Raw genomic sequence first — 23935 nt, 5'->3', positions numbered from 1 at the left:
TAAGCAGTATATCTCCTATCAGCATAAATGAGATGCAGAACAAAAAAATACTATGCTGAATAAATTCTCATAACCTTGCACCCTCGAAAAATACAATTAACACTTATTTTCCACACTGTTACTATTTATATCTTACTTATATATAAAGCAATTATACATTTTTCATTCTTCCTAATAAGTATTTAAAATATTTATAGATATGCATTAGGACTAAACGTTAATTTATGATCCCCTTAAAAGTCTTTCAACTTGTAAAAAAACAATTTCTGGGAATATAAAAATATTCAATTATACACATTTCTGAGTTTGATAAAACTTAAAGTGCAGTGTTTTCATGTACCAGCAAATTATAATTGTGCCATAAAAGTTTATCTTGAAAGAGCATGTAAATAAGTTCCAAAATTCTGTGAATGCTACATTATAGACAAGAGAGCATAGGCAGTTTGAGGTTTGACTATCCATACTTCTTCTATGACAAGGTCAAGGAGGGAAAATAAGCATGAAAGTAAAGCATGTTTTATGAGGTGAAAAGCAATGTTTTCAAGAAAACAGGAATCAAGTACTTTCTCCCTTTAATAACTTTTCTCTAGTCCATCACCTCATTCACCAAAAAAAATGTTACCTCAGTTCAATTAATGAACAAGTTACTCTTAAACAAAACGTCAAAGTGTCCAAATTTGTCCACAGCTAAGACCTTTCAAAACACTAGTCATTCTAAGCTCTTTTCTTAATATTCAGCAAGGACTTTAATTAAAAATAATTCTGGGCCAGCAGGTGACATGGAGATTAAGTCAATGGCTTCTACATGGCCGACTCCCTGGTGTGAGTTCTCAACTCGGCAGTTTGAAAATCACACCAGGCACATGTGCATGCATACTCAAAACCCTGAGAGAATAATGGAGGAGAAGGTATTGTGGCATGGCCATCCCCTCGCAAGGGATCATTTCTCATTTTCCCTCTCTGGTGAGCACACAGGTCCTACAGGAAAAAAAAAAGGAATCCTATTGCCATGTGCTCCAGATTTTAATATTAATAAAAATTTCACTGAGTTTGATGTAATTTTTTCCAAGGATGTATTTCAAAAAATAAACTTGTACTTTAATTCCATTTTCCCACTAAGTTATTTATTTATTCATGACAGAGAACATGTGCATGAGAGAAAGAGACAGAGGTCGCATCAGCAGAGTCCTCTCAGTTGGCGATCCCCCGTCCTTAGCCCTCTGGTTCATCAAAATCTTGAGCATGTGCCCTTCAGGCTGACGTGGGGATCTGAACCTCCAATGCCATGAGGATTCCAGCACTGAAGTTCAGTTTTCTAGGTGGCAGTGTTGAAGTAGATTATTAATATACACATGGTTACAAAATTAGAGTCAAAACTAACATGGACAAAAACTAACTACTGGAGAAAAAATTAAAGGACTGCTTGAAAAATTCTCTTTAGCGTGACAAAGATGAGTCAATTTTAGACAAGACCAATGACTGGCTTTTTTTTTGCAGCAACAGCCCCCTGGGATCTGTGATTAAGATGGTATTTGGGCCCGGACAACTTTCAGCGATGATTGCTTCATCAATTTTTGCTGGTGTCTTGTTGACTGTGCCTCTTCAATGGCATTAAATGCTCTCTGTAAGATAAAATATTTAATATGAATTATAAAGACAGGTACAGGCTCATGTGGTGGGAAGAAGGGGATAAAAACAAGTGATAGAGTTCTCCACAAGGTTCAAACACACAGTGCAGAATACAATCCTTCCTCCCTGTTGAGTCCACAGTATACTACTGGGTCATTGGAAAGTCATGATGTATTTTTCTATGCAAAAATGCATCATGACTTTTCTGACGGCTCACTATCTTAAGTTTATATATATCCACCCCAAGATATAACTGGAAGAGCTTTGGGGGAAAAATAACAGATATCATTAATTGTAAAACATTTGTTTTTTTAATCTTCCAGCTTAAAAAAATTTAGAGACAGTGTTCTTTAAAAGCAGTTGCTTACCTCTGCTGTGGTGGTGTCCTTCAGGTAAATTTTCCGAAGGAGGCCTGGACCAGCACTGTCTTTTTTGTGGAACAGACCCTGCTCCTGTTTCAAAATAAACAATGATGGAAAAGAAGTTATTCTAGGGAAGAGGAAAAAAAAGCATAACCTTTAGCTTAAATGTCAACCCTACCTTATAAGCAGTAGGCTAAACCAAATACTCATATTCAAGTATTACAGAAAATAAATCATCCTGGCACAAGGATAATGGTTCCATATGTGAGATTTTAGAATTCATGAGACTGGATAAGTATACATCTATCTGTATAAAAGAACGCTTCCTGCCGGTTATGATAAACAGCCTGCAGAAACAGCTTCTTGATAACTCATTACGTCTGACAAATCAAAATGCCCTCTCTTCGTTTACTTGTCTGACTGAAAAAGTTCTTATATTATGTAAAATACACTGAGTCGATTCTCGCTGCAGATATAACAGAAAAGTGATAACTGAGGAAACTGTAAGATATATGCATAGTGACAGTCTTTCTCAGTTTGAGAGCCGTGTTTCATACACCAAAGCACTCTTTAAATTTTGATCCTCTCCTATGAAGTAATGCTGAAAACAAAATAGTAGAGTGACATGGTAGTTCCCTTTATAAATGTCTATGAAAAGAAAAGTAAAAACAAATTAAAGGTACTCACTCACCTCTTGAATTATCTCATGTTGTGGTTAATGTTTTCCAGTTAATTTCAGTAGTAAAGTTAGCATCACTATTGTTTAGGACAAATAAATACACTATAGAAGGTTCCATTTTTATAATGTGGTTTATTTTTTTAAAGGACGAAATGAAACTTGTAATATATATAATGTAATAAATGTTTCAAAGTTAATGAGTCTGGGAACCAGCAGTTAGCATACTGGCTATGTTGCTGGACTCCCACATAGTTGACTGCGGTTCGCATCCCAGATCCGGTGGCTTAAAACTCGCGCCGGGTGTGGGTGCATGCGTGCCCAAGATCCCAAGAGGAGAATGGAGGAGAGGGGATTGCGTCGTGGCCATCCCCCCGGGGGTTGATTTCTCGCTTTCTGTCTCTATGTATCTCTCTGTCTGGCAAGCGCATGCGCCCTATAGCGAAAACCTCTCCAAAAAAAAAAAGTTAATGAGTCTGACAACTAAAAATGGGGTACCACTTTTGCCAATTATTTACTATGTAATTAAAATAAAAGTTCTTCCTTAGAAAATGATGGGATACAAAGACATGAAAGCACTGTTATATTTACATCTGCAAATGCCAAATATTATAAAACAAGGGCATTTTAGACATGTTATCATCAAAGCATTTAACAATATCCTTAAAGACTGAAAAAGAAACAGGTCAGCCAGGGCATCATGGTTAAGGCAGCTGGATCCCATACGGCCAACTGTACAGTTCAAGTCCTGGGCCCAGCAACTTGAAAAACATGTCAGGCACGTGTGTGTGTGTGTGTGTGTGTGTGTGTGTGTGTCCCGAATCCCAAGAGCAAAACATAGGAGAGGGACACAGCATGGCCATCCCCCAGGAGGATGCTTTCTCAGTCCTCAACCCCTGGCTCTCTTCAGTGAGCATACATACTCAATACCAAATTTTAAAAAAAAATTTAAAAAGACTTAAAAAAAAAATCTTTCTAGAAATGTTCAAGATGACAGCAAAATGGATATGCATATATAGTTACAAAAGAAACAACACCTCCTATTTACTAATGAGTAATTTTACCAAAAAGGAAATGTCAGCTATTAGCATACTAATTCTTTAGGGGGACAAACTGATGCACTGTGATATTTCACTGTGCAGTCAAGGGCTGTCAGGAAAGAGAGCTACAAAAGAAAACTGATTACATCTTTCTTTATATCTCAGAATACAATAGCAGCAACAAGGATGATGATGGTGACATTAACACTTCAGAAAATGTTGTTAAGGTATTAGCCATAGGGAGTGTGCACTCCCAGAGAGAGAGAGAGAGAGAGAGAAATCACCCTCCTGGGGGAGGGCCGTGCCACAATCCCTCCTTCTCCATTTTCCTCCTGGAATTTTGGGTACACGTGCAAGTGAATTGGTGTGATTCTTAAGCCGCAGGGTCCAGGACTCAAACTGCGGTCGACGTTATGGGAGTCTTAACTACTTCCCTACCCGCGGGCCCCAGTACCTCAAATATTTAGTGTAGTTCAGTGTAAAACAGCCAGAAAGCACTGGTTTTCACTCATTTAATGAACTCTTGGTTCTAAATGTGTGTTTTCTTACCTTAACTGAAATCTTCAGCAGATTTTCACTGACGCAAGGAGGAAATACAAAGTCTTCGAATGAACACTGCCAGTCCACGGACATGTGGCCTAGGATTTCAACTTCCTTTATACACAACACTCGTCTGTTTTGCAAAAGAGAACAGAAACAGGGAGGTAGTGCTGAAGACAATTATCGTCTGCAACATTAGCACTTAATCAGAAAATACAAACTTGGCACTAAAAAGAAGTATGCTTCTCATTAAAAGGAAATCTAGGTAACTGTCAAATAAAGAGCAAATCTGACATGTACTAACAAAGTAGTCGAAACCTTTTTTACCAATCCTGCAGGAGTCCCCTGACTATTTTAAATGACCAACATAGGGATGCGCAAATCATTTTGGAAACACACAAGGAGCAGGCTGTACTCTCAACTGGGATGCACTAAAGGCAGAAGCCCCTGAAAATGTTGTACTTGAAAAATTAATTGTTTTTTACTGTTAGTCAATTTTGCCTTCCAGTTCAAGATAGAAGGTGCAGGAAATGTCACAGACCTCAAATGTCAGCAAAGAGTCACTGCAGGCCCACTAATAAATATCCGACTGTAACACTTCAGCACTGAAGTCCCGTATCACAGAGTGTTTCCCATCTGACTCAACTGCAGCAATAACAACAGCAGAATCCTTAAAGTACATGCACACTGATTTCCCAGCCTGTGATTCCAATTCATTACTGTATAACTATTCTTGATTTTAAGTTTCCATTACAGAAAGCAAACTAGAAAAGTAGGACTGTTACTTCAACAAGTGTCTTGGGTGCTGGGGAACAAGGCAGACGGTAAGTACTCGAGAAGTACTCGCCGGCTAGAAGGGGAAATAAACACGCAAATACACGCTGCAGCACAACTCCGCGAGTGAGGTAAGGGAGCGAAGAAAGTCTCCTGGAGCTCAGGAGAGGGGGCAGACTGCGTTAGTAAAGCAGGTGACGTAAGAGCTGCTTCTCGAGAGGACGGCCCTCTGTGTGGGGTGGGAAACGACAGCCCAGACAAAGATGAGTGAGCGTGAGCACACGTACAAGGGAAGGCTTATGCGAGGAACGTGGTCTGGATCACAGACCTGGACCATCAGACAGTGGTGGAAAAATTAGCTCAATGCCAGATTATGACATTTTTTTGTGTTGCTTTTTGTTGTTGTTTTTGCCATCTTAAGAAACTGTGACTGGGGCCAGCAGGTGGTGTGGTGGTCACATCACTGGACTCCACAGAGATCTTTCTAAACTATAATACAAACCTCAAACCTTACTTGTAAGCAAGTACTCCTTGCTTAGAGGCCTACAGTGGGAAAGAAATAAAAAAGAAAAATACTTCTTGTGCATGTACTGTATGCACATATTTCTCAGTAAGAAGTTGTAATACCAGACAATAAATCCACAGACTATACCTCACAAAAGAGTGTATCTCCTTCGTAGTAACGACAGCACTTACACTCCCAATCTTACAAAGAGCTGCTATGAGCAACCATGACTGTCGCCTCACCTGCCAGTACTTCCCCCGAACGCCCTGCATCCAGCCATTGCATCCCATCCTACTGTTCCGAGTGCCTGACTGTTCACGTCTCTGCCTCCTCTCATTCACATGTGAACAGCTACATACTCTGGGAGATGTAGAAAACCCCCTTTATAGACCGAGTTCTTCCTATGTGCTCAGAATCTGTCTGTAACTCACTCATAGCACCTATCGCCCGGTATGTTACTGAGAAACTGTCCACTCCCTCTTTCAGATGGGGAAGGGCCAAACGTGTAACTTTCATCTCTGTGTCCCTGTACCTGTCATTATTTATGGTTAAAAAAATAGTCTTCTTAATGATCGATATCCTGATAAAGATTACTAAAATAATTATGAAGGAGTCAGTGCCCATTAACAGAGCTGTAGCCTAATATATTAGGTCATGATAATTGGTGTTTTGTTTTTAAAAACTGGTAAGAAAAAATATTGTGATTAAATTTTGTATGAACTTCAATATGGAATAATTAAAAGTAAATATATTAGAAAATCTAATAAGGAATCATTAAACTAGTACTTTGAGTTTAAAGGACTGATACAATTTAAACTTTTTTTTATATCTTTAGAATTAGATGAACATACTAATGAAAAATGAGCAAGGATATGAACGACTCATAGAAAAATTAAAAATACAAATGAGATGACATATTAATACTAATTAGTAGAGAAATACTAATTAAAGAAGTAATGTCCTATGCATTAGGCTAGCAAAAGTAAAATTTTAAACAACACCTTGTGTTAGCAAAACAAAGAACAGACATTTTAATATATTGTGAGTTGTATGTAAAAAATTGATGCAACCCTCTAGAAAAGGCTTCAAAAATCTTCACAACTATTAAATTAGTAATTCTACTTTTAATTTACCCTAAGAAAATAATAGGAAAAAGTAATTGCTGCATAGACATAATAATAAAACACTGAAAAGAAGAAAGCTGGATATCAAATAGCAAGAGAGCATGAGTAAATTATAGTATACCCATAAATATAATTATATAATTATTACATAATCATTAAAAATCAGATTGTTAGGGACCAGCAACTGGTGTGATAGTTAAGGCACTGAACTCCCACATGGCCAACTGCAGTTTAAATCCTGGCATCGATGGCTTGAAAATCACCCCGGGGAACGTGGATGTGCGTGCCAAAAAATTCTGAAAGGAGAATGGAGGAGAAGGGATTACAGCATAGCCAGCCCCCTTAGATGGTGATTTCTCACTTTCACCTTCTCTGTCTCTTTCCAGTGAACACACGTGTCGTATGGCAAAAAGAAGAAGAAGAAAAAAAAGCAATCACATTGGTGTTCCTGCTGCTGTGGCACAGTGATGACACGAGTGCCCCACGAGACCGCGTGGCCAGCTACGAATCTGGATCCCTGGGTCTGCTTGCAAACACAATGGATGCACAGGGGTGGCCAGGATCCCCAAGTGCTGAAGGGCTGGGGACAGGGACGGAGGTGCGACAGGACCCTGTCAAAGGCACTTCTGTCTCTCTCTCTCTTTCTCTCATGTGTACACATGTGCTCTCTGTCATAAGAAAAAAAATTATGTTATCAAAAAATAATGGTTTGAGAAGATGGTCACCATATATTGTTACATTAAAAAAACTTAGGTTACTAAATGTACACAATGCCTTTTTTTATATAGATTTTATAAAATATATATAGTTTCAAAATCTGACATGTCAGCTAACAGTAGTCATCTCTGGATGGTGAGATGGACAGTATAGAATATTTTTAGGGATTATCATATAATTTATCATTCCAAACATGAATGAAAGAGATTGCTATTGATAATTATGAACTGTGCCTTAAAAATCCTAGCAAATCTCCATCATGTTAACAATAACACATAAACCCTTATGATCTTAGTAATAATCACTCTGACTTTGCTTAAACCAGCTCTACCCTAGGCAAACTAAAATGCATGTTTACTTATCTTCATCTTCTTACTTATTAGGGTGAACAGATGATAGCCTTTATACCAAATTCAGCTTAAGGCCTGTTTTTCTTGTTTGTTTGTTTTTGTTTGTTTGTTTTTACCATAGGGCACATGTGCTTGCTGGAGAGAGACAGAGAGAGGGAAAGGGAAAAGTGAGAAGTCAATCCCCAGGGAAAAATGGCCATGATGCAATCCCCTCTTCTCCATTCTCCACTCATGATTTTGGTCATCCAAATACACATACCTGGTGTGACTTCAAGCCGCTGGATCCAAGACTCGATCTATGGAGAACCACGTGGGAGTCCAGAGCCTTACCCACCATGCCACCTGCTGGCCCCAAAGGCCTATTTCAATGAATCAAACTTTTCTTGGAACACAGCCAAGGCCATTCTTTTACATATCATCCATGGCTGTTGGGCAGAGTTAAACAGCTGAGAAATACAATATGGCCCTAGGACCCTAAATATTTACTATCTGGCCCTTTAAAAAAAAGTTTATTGACTCCTTATCCATACAATCCACAATGAGTAAGCATGACTTCGGCAATGAAAAATAAAAGTTATTTTTAAGAATACTACATTTGGAATTTTATACTTGTTATTTTAATGTAATCAGTAAAAGTCAGATCTAAATAATGGTAACTATCCCAATCGAAGACACTTTTCTTTAGAAAGAGACTACCAAAGCAAGCAAGGAGATTGTGTCATTGCACTGGTCAGGAATATTATTTGACTAGTTTCCTTCTAAAAGCTTCCATACAGGGCAAGGTAATAACACGTTCGGCATCTGGGCTTATTCATGAAAGGTGCCAGGTTTGCATTCAGGACCTCCCTAACCATGTCGAGCAAGCATGCACCCATGATCCCGGCCACCCGACACAGGGTGGAGTGGGTTTGGAAACCCTGTTGGGGATGCCTGTCTCTCTCATGGAAGAAATAAACAAGCCCAAAAGGCCTTCCGTAAATGATGAGATTTAAAATGATGAGTTTTCAATTTACTTGAAGAGAAACAAGGTACATAATACAACCCATAATATTCCCACAATTGTGCCTTAAATCAAACAAGTACTTAAATAATAAGTATTAAGAACAAAAACAAAAAATCCTGTTTCCCATTGCCTAGTGCTATGTCATATAAAAGGTACACAATTTTAAAATACATGAACACATTGCCACTGCCTCCCAAGTACAACACACAACACAAATAAACCCTGGGTTTGGTTTAATCCAATGGAGATAATATGAAATTACAGGCATTAAAGGTAAGTGGTTACCTGTCAAAGGCGACTTTTTAGATTAACTGCTGTGTGATTTTTTTATTTTTTATTTCTTCACTAGTGGGCAAACTATCAACACTGTCATATGACTGGTTAATCTTTCTTTTAAAAAATGCGTAGGTTTAAAAAGCTGAATTCTGTTACTCAATAATCCTTTCCTTCTTTCCCATCAAAATATATTTAAATGCAGTAGTGGAGGAATCTAATGCCAACTTTGAGAACTCTAACTACTTTGTTTTAGTCCTACAGAGGTACATCACTTAGCAAGTTCTGAAAATCATTCATTTGTAAGTTACCTGTGATAAGTTTATTCTCTAGAGTATATCCCAGGAAAATAAGCTCTATAATTTGGTCCCAGTTCTTTTATTTGGAAAAATTATCTATCTATCACTTCTAAAATGCTTAGGAAAAAGTGGGATAAACAGACAGGAATAATGTCATCCCTTAAAAAAAGATCTAGGGACCAGCAGATGGTGTAAGGGTTATGTCACTGAACTTCCACACAGTTGACCTTGGTTCAAGTCCTGGGCCTGATGGTTTAAAACACACACCAGGCTTGTGCATGTGTGTGTGTGTGCCCAAGGTCCTGAGAGGAGGATGGAGGAGAAGGGATTGTGGCATGGCCATCCCTGCTGGGGGGGGAGGGTGATTTCTCAGATTCTGTCCTTCTCTCCCTGCCTCTCTGGTGAGCACACATGCCCTACAGCAAAAATCTCTCTCTCTGAAAAACAAAAAAGCAAAAAATTAAGAAAAAGTGACTCATGAATTAACACTCTGTAAGTGGACTTGTAATTCCTACATAATGGTATCACTCCTATAAAGCCTATTCCAGACTCTGTCTCTCCGTAGTTGTATAAGGTGAGTAAGCCTCTAGCTCATGTAGATTGTCACTATTCTACCATGAAGATATTAGGACTGATGATCTCAAATGCTGGTCCATCAGCATCTGTATTTTTGTGATTCTATGAAAATAAACAAATTGCCCTTGAAGTCTTTGTTCTGCAAATCCTCTGCCAAAACTTTTGTCATCTGTACAACCAAGTTGCTTTAGAAAAAACATCACTCGAAAGTAGTACCTATTTGTAACCATGAAGATCGTTTTCCTGTTCCCAGGGATAGCACAGTGGTATCGGTAAGCCTCTCCTTCCCACTTTCTGACGTGATTCTGGAAAGGAAACAAGAGTTAAGATTTGGGAAGTATATTCATTCTTGTATACTATATATTAGCTAATTATAATAACAGTGTTAGAAAAAAGTATTAAAAACAAAAGCACAATTCTACATATTGATTCACGAGGCTTGAAAAATTTTCATAGCATGTTTTTAAATGTATAACTTTCACTGTTCCCTTAAAAGAAAAATATGTATTAAATGCTTACCAAGTGATCTTCTGGTAAAATATATTTTGTTCTGTCCTAACTTAGAAATTTAAAAATATTTACCAGAAATAATGGCACATTTTAATTATGAAACATATAAACAGGAGTTAATAAAAAACTAGCACACTAACACAAATGAGTTCTTATGCACGGTGGCTCTTTAAACCAACAAACACAGAATATATAATTCTGAAAATGTGGTTCTATAACTTTTTTCAGAGAATGTTTCATGCTTTTATTGGATTTTTTTGAAGAGGTCTGTGATCCCCCTCTCAAAGTTTAAGAACCACTGACTTCCACAGAGGTAGGAATTATACACATAATAAAATTCCAAAACAACTGATATTTAATGTTTATGAATATCTGATTTTAAAGATTAATTGTGCTTGAGAAGTATATTTACATATCAAATTATATTTATCATAAAATATAATAACATTAATACAAACATGAATGTCTAAGCTGTCAAAATAGCTGACACATTTTATTTCTAAAGACACATACAAGCATAAAATAATTCAATTATAAATAGTAGCACATTAAAATACATTTCTTTTCCTCTTCCACTATCTCAAAACTAGTGTGACTTCAATTAGTCAACATATATTAAAAAACAATGAAAGAGTTTATTGTAATAAATGCTAATTAAATATTATTGATATTATCTATAACGTATGACTAAAGATCAGATGATATGTATACAAGTACAGAACATAAATGTTTGGAATAAATAAGACCGTAACATTTTATACTCATGAACATAATACCCATATTATAAGAAGGCTGTTATATAGTCAACATAACCACAAGCAGAGAAAGCACACTTGATGCTATTATTTCGTTGCTCAAATACACACTTTTAAAAGCTGTATATTCCTGAACAATTACACAAAGCCATAAACAAGGAAGAGGAATTCCCAAAAAAGAACTGAAGTCTCATTCTGAAAATGAACCTCAGAGTGAAGTGCAGTTCACATACAGCAGCCACCTGTCTCACAGGTTACCTGGGAGCTAGCTAAAATATTTTAACACTTATGCCTCAATTTCTTCAAAGAAAGAATGGAAATGAATATAATGATTTAGTGCATTTAGCTTCAGCTTGACATTTACATATGTTAAAGTATTTAGATTTAAAATGCAAGTACAAAAAATTCTATCCACTTTCTACCCTGAATGCATTTTCATTAGTTATCGGGCTACTGTATTCCAAACCATTAAAATATAATTTATCACCACAATATACTTCAAAAACCTTGTTTTCAGTCATGCTACATATCCACTGCACTCTGAGATTCAGATTAAGATGTTCAGTCACTGATGACGGCAGGAGGCCAGACTAGTCGATAAAATATTCACTCCCCTCTCTCCAAATCTAACTTGAGCAATTTAATGATACTTTGCAAAATCCCTTTACTCAATAACTCAATTTTTTTTCAAATAAATTCTAAGGAAATTATAAGATATGAAAAGCAAAATGTGTAGTGGTGTGATTATTACTATTAGTAAAATAACAAAATTTTAATGTCAAGAATTGAGAATAGTCAAATACACAACATGAAGTAACCTCAAAATGGTAATGCAAGAATTAAGAATGTCAATGGCTACTGTGCAGAAGAGGGGTTACTGTTAACAATATTGTATCATACAATAGCTTAAAGAGAGGACTTTGAATGTTCTCATCACAAAAACAATGAATATTTGAAATGATATGCTAAATATTCTGATTTCATTCCTGTATATATTAAAACAATATATACATGTTTATTACAACACATACATGTATTAGAACATCACACTCTACCCTATAAATATGTACAATAATGACATGTTAAAAATAAAAATACAAAAAAGAATGCTAATGAAGCATTTCTAAGAACATGGAAAGATATAATGAAGAAGAAAATGAAGAACACCATTTAAAATATTGTACGCTCTTAAGTGTGTGAACTAAAATTAATATTAAATAAAAACTGTCTCTCATTCTCTCTACATATACATACATACACACACACACACACACACACACAAATAAATAAGCAGTAATTATCCTAGGAGAATGGAGGATAAGCAGAAGAATATACCCTATAATACCACAGTATATAACGTAGGAACTTTCAAAACTCACTATTAAATAGAAAGATACAGAGCAATACTAGGGAGAAAAAAGAAAATGAGGATCAAAAGAGGCCCAAATAAATTATTGAGAATGTACCTATATTACAATAAGGGCTGGGACATAACCACTTTAAATTTGCTCTTTAATATCTACATGTTTTGTTATCTTTGATCCCTTGAGGACAGAATTTTTACATCTCTTGTATATCCAGGGCATCTAGGTATTCGTAAATACTTCTTACCCAACCAACTCAGCACAGCAAGATGGGCAAGGTATGAAGTAGCCTGAATTTCTCAGTTATCCACACCGATGCTCGTACTCATGGAAAACTATCAAGTCACTTCAAGAAGGTACATTCCACTTCTTCTAGTAATTACATAATATATTAAAATGTAAAAGGTTGTCCGCTATCTTAACAATAAATCAGATGACTATATGTTTAGTTAAATAGTGAGCTTTTAAAAGTTTTCTGTTTATTACATAGAGTTGTAAAAAGGGAAATTACAAGGAAATAGTAAATAACATAAAAAATCAAACAAACAAAAGTAAATAAGTAAATTAAAAAAAAAAAAGACTTAACAAGTTATAGGAGTTCCAAAAAGTTGTCTCACTAAAATCATAATATACTCACAAAAATAAAAATCACTACTTTTATCCAAGAAGCTTAGGGAGGGTAATTAGTGATGACTTAAGACAGCATCTTGAATTCAAATTACTGTGCTCTCTTCCCATAGAAAATCGTATACCCGGTGGCATGTGTGCCAATCCTAGTGTCTAGGCACAGGAACAGTCTGTCAGGGACTTCTAGTACATACAGGTTTTGCTAACCATACTTGGTCCTTTAAGGTCAGAGTCTGATCTCTTTTGTACATCCAGCAAAAGCTGCTCTTTGGATATATTCTGTCTTATTTAAAGTGCTTGTCTTAAATATTAAACATTCAATTTATTCTCTTAGTAACTATAGTTTTTAAAATATATAATCCAACTGAACAGTTACATGTTAACAGTTTCATCCTCTTCAAATATAAGACACTGTAAATCAAAGTTTATACTATGATTTCAATTCGAGGGTGCACATCACTGTTACTAGGTAAGACATGGCTAAATCAGCTTCAACATTTCCATAATTTATTAAATAAAAAACATAACTTATTTTAAGAATTACTTATGGAGGCACTAATTTGAAAATGAAAATTTGGAATTACTTTTGTTCTCATTAAAATAATAAATGTTCTCTAAAAATTTAGAAACAAAGAAGAGTTTGTCTTATAAAAATAAAGATTTTTTTTAAATCTTGGGGCCAGCAGGTGATATGATGGTTGAGGCACCAGACTCCCACACAGATGACTGCGGTTCAAGTCCTGGACCTGGCAGCTTGCTTTCTCACTCTCCTTTTCTCTCTGTCTCTTCCAGTAAGGGTTGGGAGGACATCACCTTACACTTTAAATCTGCTCTTTAATATTCACACAGTTTGTCATATTTGGTCTCTTAAGGACAGAAGTCTTTTTCTTTTTTTTTTTTTTTTTTGAGATTTTTGCTATAGGGCGCATGCGCTCACCAGACAGACAGAGAGAGACAGAGAGACAGAAAGCGAGAAATCACCCCCTAGAGGATGGCCATGCCGCAATCCCTTCTTCTCCATTCTTCTCTTGGGATCTTGGGCACGCACGCACACGCGCCCAGCATGAGTTTTAAGCTACCCGGTCCAGGACACGAACCAGTTGACTACGTGGGAGTCCAGCGACAGACATAGCCATTACGCTAACTGCTGGTCCCTAGAAATCTTACATCTTTTGTACATCCATCACACTCTCAATCTCTCTTTCTGGTGAATGCACATGCTCTGTAGCAAATTAAATAATAATAATGCTAAATAAAATTAAATAAATAATTCTTTAAAAAATAAAGACATCTATACACCCCAGTGTCACATAAGAAATTTAACTAATTAACATACTCAACTTGTATTTACATTAGTTAAAACCAACAATTACAAAATAAACATAACCAATAGATTCAGTTTTCGAAAAGCATAAATGCTAAAGGCCAAGAGTGTATATAACATAATTATAAAATGATTGCCATGTATTTACCAACATAATGAAGAGGTTAAAAAAATGACAGATGGAGGGAAAATTTAAAACTCGTATTTGAGGCCTCTGTACAGACTCAGAGCAAATGACGCTTTGGTTATTAAAACATATAGCTCAGTTACGGTCCCATAACTTGAGCAATCTTAGAATGATCTGTGAAAGGAAACCTGTGTGATTCCATGCTCCGGATTTGCACACATAAAGAACACATTCACTAGACTGGACATGAGAATGGTTCTTTTTTCCAACTTTACCTGAAATGCACATGAACACCGTAAGAAGAGATTAAAATTTCAAAATGACAGTAAAAGTATGTGCTTCTGAGCTCAAGAACATCTTTCATCCACTAAGTGGAGAAGAGCTGACTTCCTGATCCTTTCATCTTTTATATTGATCTCATTCCTGTGCAATATTACCAGGAATTCTGCCATTTTTAATCTGTAGTCAAGTCACTACTACAGAAGTTCATGTGGAAGTGAAAGTTGTAAAGAAAATTCACTAAACTGACAATCTAATTCACACAGTCAATTAATACCACAGTTTGTTTTAAGGATGAAATCAAGTAGTAGCATAGGAAACATTTACTCCTGTTTTTCCAGTTCTTGCTGTGTAGGCAGAAAAACAAAGAAAATAAAGTTAGAATAAGCATGCAGGAAAATAAAATGCAATCATATACAATAGAAACCACAGACTAAGAACAATTAAGTATCATTTTATTTCCAAGTCAGGGTAGGAAAATATTAATCAATTTCTCGTAGAGAAAGCCAGTCATGGGAGAATAGCAAGTGGTGTGTGTACGTATTATTTAAATATTGTAAAGTTAAAGCTAAAATAAAAGCCCAAGAAATCCTTAAAAGTTTTAGAATATATAGTCACTTTTTTTTTTTTTTCTTCTCCACTTCTGTTAACCTGAATAAGTATGAAGTTACAAAGTAATACAAATAATTTGGTTGGGAGAAAAGGAAACAATGAAATTCCAAAAAATAGCTTCAAACCAGGAAACCAAAACTAACGACAGTAACTAAATGAGCTATCACAGAAAGAGCAATACCGTCTATGACTTCTTTTAACAGAGTATTTTCTGCACAAAAATAGCTTTGTTCTTGTGCAGAAAAAAAAAAACTGATTAGTTATTTTCATTTCATGTGTTATATCAAAATTTAAAAAAGAAAAAATAATAATCAAATTCTACTCTACAGACAATGTGTGTAATCAATCCTTCAAAAAAAGTTCACAAATCAGGAACTCTAAGACCACCCATGAAATCCTGGTCCTAGGAATCTTTCAAATTAAATTTCACTCACGACCATGAAGAACAGAATTTACCTCAAATAAGTCATAGCCCTCAGATTCCTGTCGGTCGTATGGACGAATGATGCCGTCTTCCTGGATCAGGCGAGGAGGGCGGAGGCTGGAGACTTCCTCAGTTGATTCTGCTGCCCTAAATAAGGCAGCAAAGTTAAATGTAAAAAAAAAAAAAGATACTCTTTCAAAATAATACAAATACAAATATATAAACTGGTTAAACACACAAACATTTGACAAAAACAATTAGCAATTTCAAGTACCTTGGCCACAATCAAAATTATTAGCACCAAGTCTGTTTCACTGTAAGCACTTTCCTTAGAGAATATGTCGACACTAGGTCACCCACACCTTGTATCCTTGATGTGCAAATACTGTGCCCAGCAGGTGATCTGTGCTAATAACCCTTGTTGAATAAAAAAGGAATTGAGCCATAAGAAGTCTTTTCTTACTCTTTCCTGGAGGCATTCTACCTTGAGAAGCTTTCCCTTAGACTCTCAGATCCTTAACAGCAGGCAAACTCTCCCACCTAGTTATGTATCCCAAGCATCACTCAGCACCCAGCACAGGCCTGAACCCTGCACGTCCTCCTCACCTCTGAATGCCTTGGAAGGTACTGCTGGCCATGTCTATGATTCCGCCAGTAGGACGAGCCACAGCACCCACAAGCCCTTTTCCAATTCCTTTAAAGAATCCAGCAGCTCCCTCCTTTTTGGCACCTTCAGAGAATCAAAAATAATGGATGTATAAAGATACATTAAAATAAGCAAGTCTGAACTTCACAAAAACCTGAGCCAAATACTGTTTCACCCAGAAAACTACCAAAAATTTGTTTTTCTAAAACAGTTTAATATCCTAATGTGATAAAAGAGTGGGGTTCAAAGTGTGTTAGAAATACAAATTCTTGGGACCAGCAGTTAGCGAAATGGCTATGTTGCTGGACTCCAATGTAATTGACCGCAGTTCGAGTCCCGGACCCTGTGGCTTAAACTCACGCCGGGTGTGTGTGTATGCGTGCCCAAGATCCCAAGAGGAGAATGAAAGAAGAGATTGCGGTGTGGCCATACCCCCTGGGGGGTGATTTCTCACTTTCTGTCTCTCTCTGTCTTTCTGGTGAGCGCACACGCCCTATAGCAAAAACCTCTCCAAAAAAAAAAAAAAAAAAAAAAAAAAAAAAATACAAATTCTTGGGCCCTACCCCAGACCTACTGAATCAGAAACTCTGAGGGCAGGGCCAACAATCTAAGCACTCTTATGTAACCTTGAGGCATGCTCAAGTTTGAGAACTACTGATCTAGGGGTTTAGTTAGTACCTGTGACTAGAGGGTCTAAACACTGACCAGAAAATAATCTCTACTTTTTTAAACACTAATCATCAAAAGATCTTTTCAAACAGTATTTTTTTTTTTTTTAAGGTTTTTGCCATAGGACACAGTGCTTGCTAAAAGAGACAGTGAGACAGTGAGAGGAAAAGTGAGAAATCACGCCCTGGGAGGATGGCCACACCACAATCCCTTCTCCATTCTCCTCCTGGGACTTTGGGCATGCATACACATGGTCCCAGTGTGATTCTCAAGCTACCAGGTCTGGGAATCAAGCCACGGTCAGCCATGTAGGAGTCTAGTACCTTAACCACCCTGCCACCTGCTGGTCCCCAAGCAGTATGCTCTTTATAACATATAACAACTTTATTGAAATATAGTATACACCATAAAATTTACTCATTGAAGAGTACAAAGTAAATGCCCTTTAGTGTATTCAGAGTTGTGTATCTGTCACCAAAATTTTAGGAAATATGTACCACTTAAAAAAGAAAAAAAAAATGTCCATTAGCAATCAGCACCCATTTCTCCCAACCATACCCAATCCTTCCCAACTTACCTTCCCTCTTCCCTGACCCCTGACACACACACCCAATCACCTATATTCACACACTTCCTATCTCTATGGACTTGTCCATTCCAGACATCTCACACAGTTGGAATCTCACAACATAGGGTCTATTGTGACTGGCTTTGAATGTTTTCAAGGTTCATTCACCTTGTATCAGGTATTGGTGATTGATTCTTTTGAGCAGCTAAATAATATCCTATTGTATGGGTACGTCACATTTTGTTGACTCATTAGTATTAAATGATACCGTTGGGGTTGTTTCTCCTTTTTGGCTACTATGAAAAATACTTGTATTAACAACTGGTAGCATCCATGTAGAAGTTTTTGTTTGAGCATCTGTTTTCAATTCTACTAGGAGTAGAACTGCTGGATCCCATGGCCACTGTAACCTTTGAAGGTACTGCCAGACTACCTTCCTCTAAATCAGTTGCATTATTTTACATTCCCTCCAATATGTATCAGGATTCCAATTTCTACACGTCCTCTTCAACACTTGATTCCAGCCATAACAGCAGGTATAAACTGGTATATCATTGTAGTTTTTGGTTTTTTTTTTAAGGTTTTTGCCATAGGGCACACATGCTCACAGAGAGAGGGAAAGTAAGCAATCGCCCCCCAGGGGATGGCCATGATGCAATCCCTTCTCCTCCACTCTCCTCCTGCGACCTTGGGCACACACGCCCAGCATGACTGTCAAGTTGCTATATCCGAGACTCAAACTGTTGTCAGTCATGTGGGAGTCTAGCACCTTAACCACCATGCCACTTGCTGGCCTCATCTCACTATAGTTTTGATTTGTTTTTCACTGACGACAATATGCTAAGCATTCTTCCATGTACTTATTACCCATCTGTCCATCTCCTTTGGAGAAATATCTATTCATCTCCTTGACCCATTTTTAAATTGAGTTATTTGTTCTTTTATTAATGAGTTATAAGAATTCGTTACATATAACAAGATATGAGTCTCTTATCAGATACATGATTTGATACAATTTTCTTCCATTCTAAGGATGGTCCTTTCTCTTTTTTGATGGTATTCTTTGAAGCACATACATTTTTAATTTAAAAAAAATTTTTTTTGGAGCGGTTTTTGCTACAGGGTGCCTGTGCTCACCAGACAGAGAGACAGAAAGCAAGAAATCACTCCCTGGGGGGATGGCCACGCCGCAATCCCTTCTCCTCCATTCTCCTCTTGGGATCTTGGGCATGCACACACACACGTGCCCAGCGTAAGTTTTAAGCCACCAGGTCCGGGACGTGAACCACGGTCGACTACATGGGAGTCCAGCGACATAGCCACCATGTTAACTGCTGGTCCCCAATTTTTAAAATTTTATTTAATAATTATCATTATTATTTATACCACATTTTAAATTTTGATGAAGTCCAATTTATCAATTTTTCCTTTTGTTTCTTATGCTTTTGGTGTCATATCAAGGCCTGAACTAACTCAAAGTCACAAAGATTAACTCCTTTTTTTTTTTAGGGTTTTATAGTTCTGCTGTTACATGCAGGTATTTAAAACTCTGAGTCCACTTTAATACATAATGTGAGCAAGAGTCTCGTTTGTTTTGTATGTGATATCTACTTGTTCCAGCACTATCTGCTGGAAAGACTCCTCTTTACTCGAGTTATCTTGGCATCCTTCTCAAAGATCAATGAGCTATAAATGTAACGGTTTCTTTCGGGTCTCTCAATCGTCTTCCACCGATCTGTATGTCTATCCTTAGGCTATTACCACATGGTCTTTGTTGATGTATCTTTCAAGTAAATTTTGAAATTGGGAAATCTAAGTCCTCCAACTTTATTCTTCTTTACAAGGTTGTTTTGGCTATTTTGGACCACTGAATTTTCACAGAGAGTCAACTTTGTCAATTTTTTTTTTTTTTTAAGGTTTTTGCCATAGGACACAGTGCTTGCTAAAAGAGACAGTGAGACAGTGAGAGGAAAAGTGAGAAATCACGCCCTGGGAGGATGGCCACACCACAATCCCTTCTCCATTCTCCTCCTGGGACTTTGGGCATGCATACACATGGTCCCAGTGTGATTCTCAAGCTACCAGGTCTGGGAATCAAGCCACGGTCAGCCATGTAGGAGTCTAGTACCTTAACCACCCTGCCACCTGCTGGTCCCCAAGCAGTATGCTCTTTATAACATATAACAACTTTATTGAAATATAGTATACACCATAAAATTTACTCATTGAAGAGTACAAAGTAAATGCCCTTTAGTGTATTCAGAGTTGTGTATCTGTCACCAAAATTTTAGGAAATATGTACCACTTAAAAAAGAAAAAAAAAATGTCCATTAGCAATCAGCACCCATTTCTCCCAACCATACCCAATCCTTCCCAACTTACCTTCCCTCTTCCCTGACCCCTGACACACACACCCAATCACCTATATTCACACACTTCCTATCTCTATGGACTTGTCCATTCCAGACATCTCACACAGTTGGAATCTCACAACATAGGGTCTATTGTGACTGGCTTTGAATGTTTTCAAGGTTCATTCACCTTGTATCAGGTATTGGTGATTGATTCTTTTGAGCAGCTAAATAATATCCTATTGTATGGGTACGTCACATTTTGTTGACTCATTAGTATTAAATGATACCGTTGGGGTTGTTTCTCCTTTTTGGCTACTATGAAAAATACTTGTATTAACAACTGGTAGCATCCATGTAGAAGTTTTTGTTTGAGCATCTGTTTTCAATTCTACTAGGAGTAGAACTGCTGGATCCCATGGCCACTGTAACCTTTGAAGGTACTGCCAGACTACCTTCCTCTAAATCAGTTGCATTATTTTACATTCCCTCCAATATGTATCAGGATTCCAATTTCTACACGTCCTCTTCAACACTTGATTCCAGCCATAACAGCAGGTATAAACTGGTATATCATTGTAGTTTTTGGTTTTTTTTTTAAGGTTTTTGCCATAGGGCACACATGCTCACAGAGAGAGGGAAAGTAAGCAATCGCCCCCCAGGGGATGGCCATGATGCAATCCCTTCTCCTCCACTCTCCTCCTGCGACCTTGGGCACACACGCCCAGCATGACTGTCAAGTTGCTATATCCGAGACTCAAACTGTTGTCAGTCATGTGGGAGTCTAGCACCTTAACCACCATGCCACTTGCTGGCCTCATCTCACTATAGTTTTGATTTGTTTTTCACTGACGACAATATGCTAAGCATTCTTCCATGTACTTATTACCCATCTGTCCATCTCCTTTGGAGAAATATCTATTCATCTCCTTGACCCATTTTTAAATTGAGTTATTTGTTCTTTTATTAATGAGTTATAAGAATTCGTTACATATAACAAGATATGAGTCTCTTATCAGATACATGATTTGATACAATTTTCTTCCATTCTAAGGATGGTCCTTTCTCTTTTTTGATGGTATTCTTTGAAGCACATACATTTTTAATTTAAAAAAAATTTTTTTTGGAGCGGTTTTTGCTACAGGGTGCCTGTGCTCACCAGACAGAGAGACAGAAAGCAAGAAATCACTCCCTGGGGGGATGGCCACGCCGCAATCCCTTCTCCTCCATTCTCCTCTTGGGATCTTGGGCATGCACACACACACGTGCCCAGCGTAAGTTTTAAGCCACCAGGTCCGGGACGTGAACCACGGTCGACTACATGGGAGTCCAGCGACATAGCCACCATGTTAACTGCTGGTCCCCAATTTTTAAAATTTTATTTAATAATTATCATTATTATTTATACCACATTTTAAATTTTGATGAAGTCCAATTTATCAATTTTTCCTTTTGTTTCTTATGCTTTTGGTGTCATATCAAGGCCTGAACTAACTCAAAGTCACAAAGATTAACTCCTTTTTTTTTTTAGGGTTTTATAGTTCTGCTGTTACATGCAGGTATTTAAAACTCTGAGTCCACTTTAATACATAATGTGAGCAAGAGTCTCGTTTGTTTTGTATGTGATATCTACTTGTTCCAGCACTATCTGCTGGAAAGACTCCTCTTTACTCGAGTTATCTTGGCATCCTTCTCAAAGATCAATGAGCTATAAATGTAACGGTTTCTTTCGGGTCTCTCAATCGTCTTCCACCGATCTGTATGTCTATCCTTAGGCTATTACCACATGGTCTTTGTTGATGTATCTTTCAAGTAAATTTTGAAATTGGGAAATCTAAGTCCTCCAACTTTATTCTTCTTTACAAGGTTGTTTTGGCTATTTTGGACCACTGAATTTTCACAGAGAGTCAACTTTGTCAATATCTAAAAGAAGCCAACTGGGATTCTGGTAGGGACTGCACTGAGTAAACAATGTGCTTTGTTAATGGGATAAAACACACAAAAAAGGATCCAATGCTACTGAGGCCAAAGGAATCTAGCTTATCTATGGCTCTGAGGAAAATAGGACTCAAAGTCTGAATCATAACTACGACACGACTTCATCTCTCTACTTTCTGAGAAAAATACATTCATTAAACAGTTCAGGGCTATGAAGATACAATCCGGTCAGTGTTCTCTCGGCCAAACACCTCGTCACAATGGCATCCTTCCTGTTTACCATGCATCTACTCCTCGGCCTTTGTGCAGGAAGGACTCCCCTTAACCTACCTTCCACGGGTTTTGTTATTATTCCAGTCACTCCACCAACCACTCCCTGGAAGAGAAATCAATCATAAAGTCGTCACTGAACGGAAGGTGCTTAATTTTAAACTAACCACTAGAGGTCTCTAAAGACATACTGGAAATAGCTTTTTTTCTTTTAATTGTGGACTTATTTGATAATGTGAACAACATGCACATATAAGTGAGCGTGATGACTTTGTAAATGTTATATCACAGCAAACGTTAAATCAAAGCACCCTGTGAGAGCAAGCTTTTACCCTAGAAAGAACCGAGAGACAGGTGAACAGGTCTTAAACCTGGCTCTGGCACCAATCACTCACATGGCCCCGGGCAGTCGATTCTGTTTCTTTAAGCCTCAGTTTCCATATCAGTAAAATGAGAGAGTTGAATCGAATAATCCCTAACATCTCATTATACATTTTAATGAGATTACTTTGTAATTTAGAGAGTGGAGAAAACCGAAAATAAAAGGAACTTTCAAGGATAACAAATAATCTGGCAAAGAAATTCAGAAAATACAAACTCAACATTATAAATCACAAACACAGCAGTGAGTTTCCTGAAATTACTTCCAAAATTAAAACAGTCATATGTTTACACCTTCTTTTTCTTTTTTTTTTGGAGAGGTTTTCGCTATAGGGCGCGTGCGCTCCCCAGACAGAGAGAGACACAGAGACAGAAAGCGGGAAATCACCTCCCAGGGGGGATGGCCATGCCGCAATCCCTTCTCCTCCATTCTCCTCTCGGGATCTTGGGCATGCACGCACACGCACCCGGTGTGAGTTTTAAGCCACCGGGTCCGAGACGCGAACCGTGGTCGACTACATGGGAGTCCAGCGACATAGCCATTACGCTAACTGCTGGTTCCCTATTTAAACCTTCTTAATAACTGTGAAGAAATTAATAACTAAACACACTAATTTGAAAAGATTAGATACCTCTGGAAAGAGGTAAGGGGGGATCAAAGAGTATTCTCTATACCCGAGCCTTACCTCTGATGCTTCTGTCAGTTATTAAAGGAAAACTTTCAAGTTTTCATATTTACTCATAAGGAGTCTATTCATCCATTAGCTGGATAATTAGAATGTATTCATATATTATTTATGTAATGTAAAAGGTACTGGAAAGCAATAGAAGGCAGTTTCTGGCTTATCCACACTGTACTCTCACACATGCCTTCCACAGAGATGGTCAACTGACAGAGCCCCAAAGAGCTCCCCTCCCTCTAGTTACCCCAGCGGCCATATTCCCCTGCTTCTCACTTCTTCACCTTCCACAGTGCTAACCTGTCATCACAGTAGTTTCACCCCAGCACAAATGCCAAACTAAGTCTGGCAATTTAGGAACATCTGGTGACGAGATGGGGAAGGGGAGCAAAAAGAAAACCAGAAAGTCCACGATTTATCACTACGACTTCTCTGACAGGCCCAGACTCACAAGAAGTATTCTGAACTGTTGACAGTCACCTAGAGTGCATGTTTTAGAGCATATACAGACTGGAGGGTTTCTCGAAGATTCAGGAGGACAC

General features: G+C 37.6%; 1 protein-coding gene across 1 annotated transcript in view; it reads right to left on the bottom strand.

Moving 5' to 3' along the window:
- Positions 1 to 1102: 1102 nt before the first annotated feature.
- Positions 1103 to 23935, bottom strand: part of VPS13C (vacuolar protein sorting 13 homolog C) — a 203215-nt gene continuing 180382 nt past the window's right edge. Inside the window, exons 79-85 of the mRNA XM_014593070.2 lie at positions 22393 to 22438; positions 16497 to 16620; positions 15923 to 16037; positions 10085 to 10173; positions 4257 to 4380; positions 1998 to 2081; positions 1103 to 1622 (exon numbers count right to left, since the gene is read on the bottom strand). Coding sequence (XP_014448556.1) covers positions 1521 to 1622; positions 1998 to 2081; positions 4257 to 4380; positions 10085 to 10173; positions 15923 to 16037; positions 16497 to 16620; positions 22393 to 22438 — 684 coding nt within the window. The 3' untranslated portion in view covers positions 1103 to 1520. The remainder of the gene's footprint in view (positions 1623 to 1997; positions 2082 to 4256; positions 4381 to 10084; positions 10174 to 15922; positions 16038 to 16496; positions 16621 to 22392; positions 22439 to 23935) is intronic.

The sequence above is a fragment of the Tupaia chinensis genome, unplaced genomic scaffold, assembly GCF_000334495.1.
Source record: "Tupaia chinensis unplaced genomic scaffold, TupChi_1.0 Scaffold000063_1, whole genome shotgun sequence".
Taxonomy (NCBI): Eukaryota; Metazoa; Chordata; class Mammalia; order Scandentia; family Tupaiidae; genus Tupaia; species Tupaia belangeri.
The sequence above is the reverse complement of the archived record's forward strand: the minus strand, read 5'-3'. Positions and strand labels throughout refer to the sequence as shown.